Consider the following 13978-nt stretch of genomic DNA (forward strand, 5'->3'; position numbering starts at 1 on the left):
CTCTCTTCTGTGAGCCGTTCTCTCTTCTCTGTGAGCCGTCTCTCTTCTCTGTGAGCCGTTCTCTCTCTCTGTGAGCCGTTCTCTCTTCTCTGTGAGCCGTTCTCTCTTCTCTGTGAGCTGTTTCTCTTCTATTGTGAGCCGTTCTCTCTCTGTGAGCCGTTCTCTCTTCTCTGTGAGCCGTTCTCTCTTCTCTCTTCTCTTTCTCTTCTCTCTTCTCTGTGAGCCGTTCTCTCTTCTCTGTGAGCCGTTCTCTCTTCTCTGTGAGCCGTTCTCTCTTCTCTGTTCTCTCTTCTCTGTGAGCCGTTCTCTCTTCTCTGTGAGCCGTTCTCTCTTCTCTCTTCTCTGTTCTCTCTTCTCTGTGAGCCGTTCTCTCTTCTCTGTGAGCCGTTCTCTTCTCTGTGAGCCGTTCTCTCTTCTCTCTTCTCTGTTCTCTCTTCTCTGTGAGCCGTTCTCTTCTCTGTGAGCCGTTCTCTCTTCTCTCTTCTCTGTTCTCTCTTCTCTGTGAGCCGTTCTCTTCTGGCTCTTCTTCTTTGTGAGCTGTTTCTCTCCGATCGTGTGAGCTGTTCTCTCTTCTCTGTGGCCGTTCTCTCTTCATCTGGAGCCCGTTCTCTCTTCTTGTGAGCTTTCTTCTCTTTCGCGTGTGAGCTGTGTTCTCTCTTCTCATGTTGAGCTGTTCTCTCTTCTCATGTGAGCTGTATCTCTCTTTTCTGTGAGCCGTTCTCTACTTCTTTGTGAGCTGTTCTCGTCCTTCTCTGTGAGCTGTTCTCATATTACTTTCAAGTGATCTCTAATGCCCTGAATCTGCTTTCATGGTTTTCCGTGTCCTTTCTTCATTGTTCCGGTTTGGCAATTTCAGCAGGTGGAACCTATGTGTTTCAATAATGTGTGGTAGTGATCTAACTGTGGTGTATTAAACTACAACGGAGCATTTTCTGTCAGCTCAGATTTTAAACTTGTAGTATAGTTGCTCATTAGGTCCTTCAAATTGAAAGTGGGAAAGTCTAAGGCTCCAACCACCGGAATTCAATTTTTTGATAGCAAGAAACTCTCCTTAAAATAAATGAATTAGGAAAATGTCCATGGCACTAAGGACCACCCGAGTGCTCATGTGTGTCAGTGTGAGGCTACTGACTGAACACGCTTCATGAAAGGTTTTCCTATCAATACAAACATTTTTTTTTGTGCAAGTTGTCTATCCTTGCCACAGTTTTACAACTTGTGGCCGTGTTAACACCCACAATTCTTAGTAACTCTTTTAAACAATTAGTCTTAAAAGCAGCTTTTGATTTCTGGCCTCTGACTGATTCCCCGCGGTGGTAAAGAGCAATGGGTTTGAGTTGCCCTTTGTTCCATGTGCAATAAAGCCGCTTGATTTGCACCGAAGCTCCACATTCCTGCACAGCTCAGCAGCTCTATATACAATGGATTTATTTTCAGTATTTGCTGTAACGGTTTGTGATTAATGCCGAATGACCTCTTGTGTTTCTGCCATTTTCTAACAATAAGCTCCTTTGTGATCCTTGGTCTTGGAAATATTGACTAGTTACTTCTCTAGATATTAAGTTGACCTGAGACATTTTGCAGATGACGTCAACCAGTTCAGCCCCGAGCCTGCTTTCCAGGTCTCAGGCTCGAAACATGACATGCCCAGAACAAATGACTATATCTTCACTTCGAAAAGGGTAAATTAATAATCTTTGTTCTCAAAGCAATGATAAACCTGTGAGTTGGCTGTAGGAGTCAGAATCAATATAGATGTTTTTTATTAAGTAAATTCAGATTGAACATAGTAAAAAAAAATGAAATTATTGTGTCCGTCCAAATCTGTTTTACTTCTGTGCTAAGTGCGTTAGCATTTTTTTTCGCTCAGGGCTCATTTAGACGCTTCTTGTGAGACTTGTGTTTTGTTTCGGTAAAAATGGTTCATATCGTCAGTTAGCTTAGTTTCTTCCCGTTAAGTGAGTATGACCCATTCATAGTTTATTACATTTTAAGAAGCCCTGAGACACAGTTTCGTGAAAAGAACAAAAACACACTGCAGACACACTAACATTCCTGTGTTTATATAATATTTGTATTATTTTTTTAATAGACATTTTACTTACTGTTTATAAAATGTATCTGTATTCGTGATGAACAAAGTGTTCTGATGACAGGTGTGTGACTTCCCAGCATGCATCTGGTGTCAGCACGTGTGTGTGTTTTCTCACCTGGATCAGTATCTTCCCCATGGAGACGAAGGGTGTGCTGAGCTCCGTTAGAAACAAGCAGCCAATGAAGAAGTCTCCCTGTTCCCTTCTGAAGAACTGAGGAACACACACACACGCAAACACAAACACACACACACACACACACACACACACACACACACACACACACACACACAAACTGTGAGCAAACAAACATGAGCATGGAAAAGAATAACATAAACAGACACAGCTGACGTTCAAGGACACTTTGTGGAACAGTCTCAGAGGCATTCTGCCCAGAGAGGATTCAATAGACATGAAGATATCAGGTTTTAAACACGTCTATCAAGGCTTAATTCTCATTTGGAATAAAGGTGGCATTTCAATGTACAGAGTCTTTTGTTTATACATTTAAACATTATAAAGTAGTAAGCTTTCTGTAGCATAAAGAATCTTATGCAACAGTTGTCATTCCATCCAGAAAGACTCCACAGTAGTCGGGTAGAAAGGTTTGCTAAACAGAACTGCAATTAGTTATAATTCCCCCTTTACATGTTGTGCTATAATCTGGTTTACATACAGATTACAGCTGCTTAATATAAGAAGGGACAGACGTAACAATTTCAGGTTTAACTGCAATATGTATGGCTGGAAAAGATACAGGATAATTACAGAAGATTTCTGTTGCATTTTGAAGTTAAACGCACCATAGATGTGGATCAAAATGAAAAGGTTTAAAGAGGACGGACATCTTTTGCTCTTGGTTGGTGTGTGTCTTGTTAAGCACATCTATTGGTGTGTCTCGTTAAGCACATCTATTGGTGTGTCTCGTTAAGCACATCTATTGGTGTGTCTCGTTAAGCACATCTATTCATTTTGAGTAAGCACAGATTTAGTTGAAGACGTGCTGATTGAATGAGAGCGTCATTTTGAACCCCTGCACACTTGTAACTCCTCCAAATCCAAATATTCCAAATACAAGCGCCTCGTAAAGTCGACGCGGCCGTGTGATATGTCCCAACTTTACGAGTTAAGGGAAATCGCCCGGCAACAACCAACAACAGACTGGATCACAATAGAGAACTCCACTCATGTCTAAACAACAAAAGGCTTAGTCTATTTAAGACCGACAGGAAGGACCTTGCATTTGGTCCCAGAAGGTCAGATATTGGAACATCACGATCTAGTCTAGACACTCTTTAAAGTAAATATGGAAACTCACTTCCTGAATATCCGTAAGTGTTATTTCTCATCAAATGAAAGTTTAGGAATATCTTACTAACAGATGATATAACTTTATGTCAACCACTGATTCTAATATTGATCAGATAAGCCATGAGCTAAAAAACCTGACATCAAATTATAAAATCAATCTCATGTAGGGTTACCAACTAGGGATGTCCCGATCACCTTTTTTTGCTCCCGATCCGATTCCGATCATTTGATTTTGACAATCTGCCGATACCGATTTTTTCCCGATCCGATCTTTATGCAATGCATTAAGAGAAAAAAAGGTAACAGATAACGGCTGGTCATCCGACCGATGAATTCAGCTATCTTTGGCTGTTATTCTTTTGGCTTTTCACTGTTCTGGGGCAGTTTCTCTTTCCTTGAAAAGTCTCTGAAAGTGTCGGTTTGTTTCAGTGGCCGTTACCTGAGTGGCCGCTGTGGACTTGGTCGTGTTGTTGTTGGTGTTTGTATTAGATTGGTCGTGTTGAACGTAGCTCTGTTCTTCCACCACGCGGAACCTCCGCCTTGCAAACATTGCATCTGGCTGTTACACTGCCTTCGCTTTCAATTTTATAATACTTCCAAACTCCTGACATTTTCTCTGTCCCGACTCCCGAGTCACCAGCTGAACGTAGCCTCTTGTTAGCTTACTGCTACTATTAGACACTGCGCCCACTCTGTTGCCAGATTTGAGAGAAATAAGCAACCAGGTCAATGAAAACAAGCCCAAAAGAAGCAACTCATACATGATGTTGTGTCATTTTAAACCAAAACTAAGGCCTCAGGATGACTTTAAGACGTGAACATGGTCATTTTTGTTTTGTAACATTAAATAAAAAAAAAAAATAAAAAAAAAAAAAAAAAATCCCGATCCCCGATTTTTTTCTCCCGATTCCGATCTTTTGAAAATCACGTGATCGGCTCCGATCCCCGATCACGTGATCGGATCGGGACATCTCTATTACCAACCATATGTATTTCTAGAATAAAACACAGTGGCAGCTTCAGTGTTAATCCTATAATTGTAACCTGAGAACGAGTTAAAACTAACCCTCCACTAATTTGCCTGAAGCCAGAGGACAAAAGGTGTAATTGTGGTTTTTAACGTCTAAAGGCCCGGACACTTCGAGCCGATTTCGGCCGTCGATGAGCGTCCTGTCGCCCTACTCAGATTGTTGTGTCCTGCACCGTTGTGTCTTTTCGGCCGTGCCGACACCTTCCGCCGCCTGATTCAACATGTTGGAGAAAGAAAATCACTCTGATGGCTGTTCAGCTTAGCGAATCAGTGCATGAGAAGCGAAACGGAAGTGAAGAAGGCACACACGGACGGCTATTATTTTTCATTTTCCAGTACCGCACTAAACATGTTTTCGATAAGTCGTTATGTGAAACAGTCTCTGATGGACGAGAGTGAAAATGGAACGCACGCTATTTGTGTTTGTACATATCACGCAGGTCTGTCTTTCGGTTTGCCTCTTTTGAATTAAGAATACACACTACCGCCGCCTGCTGGTAAGGAGAGTTTTGCCACTCACGCATGTGCAGTGCGTACGTGCTACTTGGCCGTCGGCTGATGGTCTTTGCGGTTGTGTTCCAGTGAGACTGTTGGCCAAGACGCAGGAGACGTGAGGGCGACGTGAGGCGACACAACAATCGGGTCCGTCGGGACGTGTTTCTTTGGTGTCAGTTTGGGTGTGTCAGGGCCTTAATGCTTACCATCTGTGTGAGGATTTATTCAAAGTCCACTGTTAGCCATGAGCTAATAAACCTGACAACAAAATATAAAATCAATCTCATGTAGGGTTACCAACCATATGTATTTCTAGAATAAAAAATAGACGTTAATGGTTTTTGGTTAATTCTTATGAATGATAATTTAGGGTTGGAGTAAATGATGATCTGTTTATGTACTTAGTGGAGGAAATAAGTATTTGATCCCTTGCAGATTTTTGTAAGTTTGCCCACTTACAAAGAAATTAACAGCCTATCATTTTAATGGTAGGTTTATTTTAACAGTGAGAGTAAGAAATGGACATTTTATAAAAGTAAATTGGACTAAATTGTGATTTGTATATGTAGTTATACATCTCTTTCCTTTCATTCTCTGGCACCACCACAAAAGGGAGGTATCTTATTCTACCACAACTTCACCATGGGTAAAGAGAGCTAGCGTGAGTGAGTGTCCTGAACATAAGTAATGAATGAAGCTTTCAAATATGACCAGTGGCCTGCGCGCTGTGTGGTTAGAGATCCTCGAACAGGGTGAGTCAGTGAGGAGAAGAGACTGCAGAGCCGTCTGGTGGAGGATGAATAAAGCATGAGGCCCTCGCCATCTGCCCGGGAAATAAAGACTGAGATCACAGAGGGGAACTTACACCACCTAACAAACTACCTCACCTGCCATGGACGAGTGATACCTTACGCTATGTTGATCTGACATGTGGTATAAGGGTTAATTAAAGTAGAGACACTACATACTGATATACACCTGAACATCAGCAGGAGAGGACTCTTTAAAGTAGAGACACTACATACTGATATACACCTGAACATCAGCAGGAGAGGACTCTTTAAAGTAGAGACACTACATACTGATATACACCTGAACATCAGCAGGAGAGGACTCTTTAAAGTAGAGACACTACATACTGATATACACCTGAAAATGACTAGGATAGCACTCTTTTAAACTGTGATCTCCCTGCATATTTTACCTGTAAAACACTTCCATGCAGTCCTGAAAAGCTGTTAACGTGGGTGTACTTTATTGATGCCAAGCAGAGAACAATCAGAGGTTTCTTCTATGGCAGCTTCACTCTTAATCCTATAATTGTAACCTGAGAACGAGTTAAAACTAACCCGCGTTGTAAGCCCCCCTCCCCTCCGCTAATTTGCCTGGAGCCACTGAGCACAATAGGAGTAATTGTGGTTGGTAGCGTCTAATGCTTACCATCTGTGTGAGGATTTAAAAGTTCCCCGTTAGCCATAAGCTACAAATAGATCGCATCAAAATATAAAAGCAATCTTCTGCACACCTGTATAAATGCCTGATTGTCATAATGACTGTACAATCATTAAAAACCTGTGTAAATATCAGGATGTAGAGACTGCAAACTTTGCACATTGCTTCACGCCCATCTTATACAAAATCTACCCCAGTTTCTTCTGTGTTGTTATGAAGCTTTTTCCAATTTAACACTAAAGGGAACAGCAGAAGAAGACAGACAGGAAGTAAACACTAAAGGGAACAGCAGAAGAAGACAGACAGGAAGTAAACACTAAAGGGAACAGCAGAAGACAAACAGGAAGTAAACACTAAAGGGAACAGCAGAAGAAGACAGACAGGAAGTAAACACTAAAGGGAACAGCAGAAGACAGACAGGAAGTAAACACTAAAGGGAACAGCAGAAGAAGACAGACAGGAAGTAAACACTAAAGGGAACAGCAGAAGACAGACAGGAAGTAAACACTAAAGGGAACAGCAGAAGAAGACAGACAGGAAGTAAACACTAAAGGGAACAGCAGAAGACAGACAGGAAGTAAACACTAAAGGGAACAGCAGAAGAAGACAGACAGGAAGTAAACACTAAAGGGAACAGCAGAAGAAGACAGACAGGAAGTAAACACTAAAGGGAACAGCAGAAGACGGACAGGAAGTAAACACTAAAGGGAACAGTAGAAGAAGACAGACAGGAAGTTAACACTAAAGGGAACAGCAGAAGAAGACAGACGGGAAGTAAACAATAAAGGGAACAGCAGAAGAAGACAGACAGGAAGTAAACACTAAAGGGAACAGCAGAAGACGGACAGGAAGTAAACACTAAAGGGATCATCAGAAGAAGACAGACAGGAAGTTAACACTAAAGGGAACAGCAGAAGAAGACAGACAGGAAGTAAACACTAAAGGGAACAGCAGAAGAAGACAGACAGGAAGTAAACACTAAAGGGAACAGCAGAAGAAGACAGACAGGAAGGAAACACTAAAGGGAACAGCAGAAGAAGACAGACAGGAAGTAAACACTAAAGGGAACAGCAGAAGAAGACAGACAGGAAGTAAACACTAAAGGGAACAGCAGAAGAAGACCGCAAATGCTTCTGCACTTTAACGGAAGCAGTACGATCATTTTTAGATCAATAAGGTAATCATTAGTGAGTGAAGTCATTGGTTTATTTAGAACGTAGCCGTGTAATAAGCAGGATTATGTGTTTCTTTAATGAAATAAGAACACCGACAGGGCGATCAGGATCTCATGTGTGAACAAGAGGAGAGTGGGAGGGCGGGGCGGTGAGTTTAGAGACGAGGGAAGATGACTGCAGCTGAATAATGAAGGGTAATGTGATCTCATATTGCCACTGCAAACAAAAGGGCCGGGTTTCAGCTGCACCTGGCCTGCTAACCTGAGACATGGAGAGGAGAGTGGCTCCTGTAAACTCTACGCTACATAAATACTAAGTGTTGGAGCCATCATTTATTTTGTTTGTTTTTATTTGATCTGCACACGTTTAATGTAACATGCAGTTCAGTCAGTGAACACAGGATGGAGCATTCACTTGAGAGTGGATATACTACCCCAAGGGATTAATATAGGTCCATCTCATCTTATCTGTAATCACTGAGTGGTCAGATTCAGGTGTGTGGGACACCTCTGAACATCAGCAGGAGAGGACTCTTTAAAGTAGAGACACTACATACTGATCTACACCTGAACATCAGCAGGAGAGGACTCTTTAAAGTAGAGACACTACATACTGATCTACACCTGAACATCAGCAGGAGAGGACTCTTTAAAGCAGAGACACTACATACTGATATACACCTGAACATCAGCAGGAGAGGACTCTTTAAAGTAGAGACACTACATACTGATATACACCTGAACATCAGCAGGAGAGGACTCTTTAAAGTAGAGACACTACATACTGATATACAGCTGAACATCAGCAGGAGAGGACTCTTTAAAGTAGAGACACTACATACTGATATACACCTGAACATCAGCAGGAGAGGACTCTTTAAAGTAGAGACACTACATACTGATATACACCTGAACATCAGCAGCAGAGCACTCTTTAAAGTAGAGACACTACATACTGATATACAGCTGAACATCAGCAGGAGAGGACTCTTTAAAGTAGAGACACTACATACTGATATACACCTGAACATCAGCAGGAGAGGACTCTTTAAAGTAGAGACACTACATACTGATATACACCTGAACATCAGCAGGAGAGGACTCTTTAAAGTAGAGACACTACATACTGATATACACCTGAACATCAGCGGGAGAGGACTCTTTAAAGTAGAGACACTACATACTGATATACACCTGAACATCAGCAGGAGAGGACTCTTTAAAGTAGAGACACTACATACTGATCTACACCTGAACATCAGCAGGAGAGGACTCTTTAAAGTAGAGACACTACATACTGATATACACCTGAACATCAGCAGGAGAGGACTCTTTAAAGTAGAGACACTACATACTGATCTACACCTGAACATCAGCAGGAGAGGACTCTTTAAAGTAGAGACACTACATACTGATATACACCTGAACATCAGCAGGAGAGGACTCTTTAAAGTAGAGACACTACATACTGATATACACCTGAACATCAGCAGGAGAGGACTCTTTAAAGTAGAGACACTACATACTGATCTACACCTGAACATCAGCAGGAGAGGACTCTTTAAAGTAGAGACACTACATACTGATATACACCTGAACATCAGCAGGAGAGGACTCTTTAAAGTAGAGACACTACATACTGATATACACCTGAACATCAGCAGGAGAGGACTCTTTAAAGTAGAGACACTACATACTGATATACACCTGAACATCAGCAGGAGAGGACTCTTTAAAGTAGAGACACTACATACTGATATACACCTGAACATCAGCAGGAGAGGACTCTTTAAAGTAGAGACACTACATACTGATATACACCTGAACATCAGCAGGAGAGGACTCTTTAAAGTAGAGACACTACATACTGATATACACCTGAACATCAGCAGGAGAGGACTCTTTTTGTCATAACTTTATTGAAACTACAATTTTGGACTAGTGCAATATTCAAAAGTGCAATTGAGGACAGAATGGAGAAATGTCCCAAACGAACATATCATAAAGTGTATTTTTCATTAAGAAACCAGAAGGCTCTGAATACGACCAGTATGATATGAAGTGGAGCATTTTCTGACCCAACACTGGAATCATCAGATTTCCATTAGACCTCTATTTACTCTTTAATGAACTTCATCGCACGCTTTACTTCTCAAACTGTGTTCACAGTGAACTCCGGTTTAACGGTTCAGCAGGTTTCCAATTTGGCCTTCATACCTGCACTAAAGGTCCTCGTGGACCACAGTACCTCTGCCATCACTTAAAGACTGACTTTACATTCATCTATTCAAATTGTTTTTCCGTGACTTATTGTACATCGAGATCCTTTAGTTTTGGCCTTTCTGTTCCTCGACACATTCAACCAGCATTAAGCCTTTAACTCTCTTTGTCCTGTTTTCATTGCATTAGTGCCTTTGCAACAACTTGAAAAGCAGGTGATACGTCTGCTGTCTTGGAGGAGTGCATTCATAGGGTCAAAGTGTGAAGAATTTAAGAATCCTTTTTTTAAATGTGCTATACAAATGTATGGTTGACTTGGTAGTGTTTACTAAGGTTTATATAGAGTCGATGTATAAACAACTTTTAAAGAACAAAGATTTGGGATGTCTCCTGTATTAGTTAGCCCACCACCAAAATTATAATCACTTCATCATTCAACAGTTTTTTGTTTATAAAAAAATGTGAATTGTCGGAGATTGGAGGCTCTGAGGTTTAATGCTAACGTTAGCAGCCACTTTGTTAGCACAGCTTCACATTTAAAGGGTGTTATATTTGAAACAGCTTATCAGTATTTGGGTACAGACTCATCAGGAAAACGGTACCAAATTTGTACCGTTTTTTCGATACCCATCAAAACTCCTTTCTACGTTTCTGGCAGCTTCTAGTTTCATTTCCATCAGCAGGCCTTTCTTTGAGATCCAGCAGAGACTTGATTGGTAATCAATGAGAGTGAGCATCATGCCTGCTTTATTGTTGCCACTCAAGTAATCATTAGGAGATAATGCAGCCTTGAAAACAATGCACACACACACACACACACACACACACACACACACACACACACACACACACACACACACACACACACACACACACACACACACACACACACACACACACACACACACACACACACACACACACACACACACACACACACACACACACACACACACACACACACACACACACACACACACACACACACACACACACACACACACACACACACACACACACACACACACACACACACACACACACACACACACCACACACACACACACACACACACACACACACACACACACACACACACACACTACACACACACACACACACACACACCACACACACACACACACACACACACACACACACACACACACACACACACACACACACACACACACACACACACACACACACACACACACACACACACACACACACACACACACACACACACACACACACACACCCTCAGTGATCACTTCAGACTAATTATTCACTAACTGATAACAAAGGATCAGATGTTTTGGGAAATGCACGACACACTATGGCTGAGTGATTCCTAAGAAACTCGATTATTAACAATATTTCATGAAAAAGTATTAGGAATGGATGCCTCGTTTAATCAATCTCCTCCTTAAATGTGTATTAAATATTAACTGATAATTTAAAGACATTAAAAAAAGTTCTTCTAAGAACAACTTTAAAATCCAGAGATGTGACACGGCACTTGGAGATGCACTCAATGGGTTCATTTCTGACAGATATGTTTCTTATATTCATTAAAATAATTAATTAAAAAAGACATGCCTTTAAAAAGTATTTATTTCTATCATTTTTTTATTTCTTGAAGCATTTAAAAACTAAAATCTTCCATCTATTTGACGGATATTATTCTTATATTAATTGAATCATTAAAACCTATTCCCTCATTTTTTAAATGTTGTGGTATATGGACATTTTCCCAAAGTATATTGGACTGTATTATTGTAATATGGAGGATGACCTTATACATAACCCATCTTTTATTTTTGTTATACCCGTGTTATTTACGTTCTCAGTGTTAATATTGATTTGATCTCTATAGGTTTAGTTTTTCATATTCTCATGTTGAATTTCTTGGATTTGAGACCTTCTACATGTTGGGACCCCCCTCTAAAGAAACTGCTCATCTAAATAGTGCATGGATGTATAATAAGAAGTGGATACAGCGTGGGAGGCGGGGTCTCTTTCCTATGAGAGCTGCTCATTGGCTCATGAGGACAAAATGGCCCAACTTTTGAGAGAGCGAAACGTCACAGATTACCCATCATGCCTAGCTGTCAGAGCAGAAGAACCCGTATGTGCGCTCACAGAGCATGCGCCCCTTAAGCCCCGCCCCCCGAGCTCCCACTCTCGGCTCGGTAGAATGAATGGAGACAGAAAATAAATCTAGATTCGGCTTTTAGTGCATTTTACAACTTTAAAGACCGAATGATTCTAATAAGGGCTATCACAGAGTGCATCCTGGGTAGTTTATTTAGTATCCGCTGATTTACAGATGTCTCTTTCCCAATGTAAGTCAATGGGGAAAAGTCTTTCTGGGCCCAGTGACGTCACGGACCGATACGGAAGTTGCAGTACCGCCGTTTGGACACAACGAATATTTTCATCAGAGTCCGGCGCACTTCCTGGGGGCTTGATATAGAGTGGTGCAGTGACGAGTCCTAAAACCCGGAAGTGAGTCAGCATTTTACCACTTCCTGTTCCCTCGTCTCAGAGCCAATGGGATTTCTCCATAGGATTTTGGAAAATAAGGTCTGTGGTTGAGACACATTGAAGAGACGGATCACGTTTTGTTCTAGGACATTAAATCCATCAGCAGTGACCCCACTGGTGATTTCTGAAGAGTTGACGTGTCTGAAAAGCGATGGTTGTTACCAAGTGGCTGAATAGGACTACAGAAGTCGTGGAGGCCGTTGTACGTCATTACGCCGAACACGTAAACACTCCTCTAAGTTAGTTTCTGTTCTGCTTGAAAGCAAGTACCTGCCTCCTGCAAAGTGTTCAAACAAACGCTTCAACTTTTACAATTCTGAATCTGTATGTTTGAATATGGATCTGAAGTTGGCGTGACGTTGAAGTCGTGCTGCTGGACTCGGCTGTAATTCTTTTTATAGCATAAGGTTAGCATTTTGCTTCTGGCGATTAGATTTATGATTAGAAAATTATGAAAGTAGGGTAGATATGTGGAGATTATCCGGCTGAACAAAACGTGCATTTATCAAACGGGTTCGTTTTCCACAGACCTTATTTCCAGCTATTTCCAAAATCCTATGGAGAAATCCCATTGCTTTTTTTGTCGAGGGAACCCATGCACAGCTTACTACCGGGTAAATACGTCATCCCTGCACCTCTCTATAGGAGTGCTATGGATGTAAAGGGGAATGTGAGAAAATAACTAATAAAGAATAGGTTTAAAAAATAAAAACCTATTCCCTCACCAGCGTGACGGGCAGCAGGATGGTTAGCAGGGCGATGTGATGCAACACCAGCAGGAACTCTCTGCGCACGAAGGTGCTTATCGTCCTCAGCGAATGGCGCTTGTAGTCCTCGTGCCCTTTGACGCGGAAGCGGTGGTAGTGACTGAGGTACATGGCGAAGATGTCGTACGTCATGTAGGGGACACCGAACCAGATGACAAAGTAGGTGGCCAGCCAGTGCCTGAGGAAAAACAAAAAGACCAATACAGGTTAATTAGGACAGAATATGGACAAGAGCAAATTGCAGGAAATGCAATATTTGGTCATTTAGTTGCTATCAAGTGTCTAAATGCGACTACTCAACGTCATCACGCACAACATTAGCCACATTTAGCTTAGCGGTGGTGACGTGAAGTCATGTGACCGTGCTGTAGTTCCTTTATAGCCCAACATTAGCCTCCTTTAGCTTAGCGGTGGTGATGTGAAGTCATGTGACCGTGCTGTAGTTCCTTTATAGCACAACATTAGCCACCTTTAGCTTAGCGGTGGTGACGTGAAGTCATGTGACCGTGCTGTAGTTCCTTTATAGCCCAACATTAGCCACCTTTAGCTTAGCGGGTGGTGACGTGAAGTCATGTGACCGTGCTGTAGTTCCTTTATAGCACAACATTAGCCACCTTTAGCTTAGCGGTGGTGACGTGAAGTCATGTGACCGTGCTGTAGTTCCTTTATAGCCCAACATTAGCCTCCTTTAGCTTAGCGGTGGTGACGTGAAGTCATGTGACCGTGCTGTAGTTCCTTTATAGCACAACATTAGCCGCCTTTAGCTTAGCGGTGGTGACGTGAAGTCATGTGACCGTGCTGTAGTTCCTTTATAGCCCAACATTAGCCACCTTTAGCTTATCGGTGGTGACGTGAAGTCATGTGACCGTGCTGTAGTTCCTTTAAA

The 13978-nt window shown here is 41.8% G+C and overlaps 1 protein-coding gene across 1 annotated transcript in view; it reads right to left on the bottom strand.

Moving 5' to 3' along the window:
- Positions 1–2210: 2210 nt before the first annotated feature.
- Positions 2211–13978, bottom strand: part of tlcd3a (TLC domain containing 3A) — a gene marked incomplete at its 3' end in the record, with an annotated part of 31625 nt that continues 19857 nt past the window's right edge. Inside the window, 2 exon segments of the mRNA XM_034132034.1 lie at positions 2211–2306; positions 13051–13270. Coding sequence (XP_033987925.1) covers positions 2211–2306; positions 13051–13270 — 316 coding nt within the window.

The sequence above is a fragment of the Trematomus bernacchii genome, unplaced genomic scaffold (assembly GCF_902827165.1).
Source record: "Trematomus bernacchii unplaced genomic scaffold, fTreBer1.1, whole genome shotgun sequence".
Taxonomy (NCBI): Eukaryota; Metazoa; Chordata; class Actinopteri; order Perciformes; family Nototheniidae; genus Trematomus; species Trematomus bernacchii.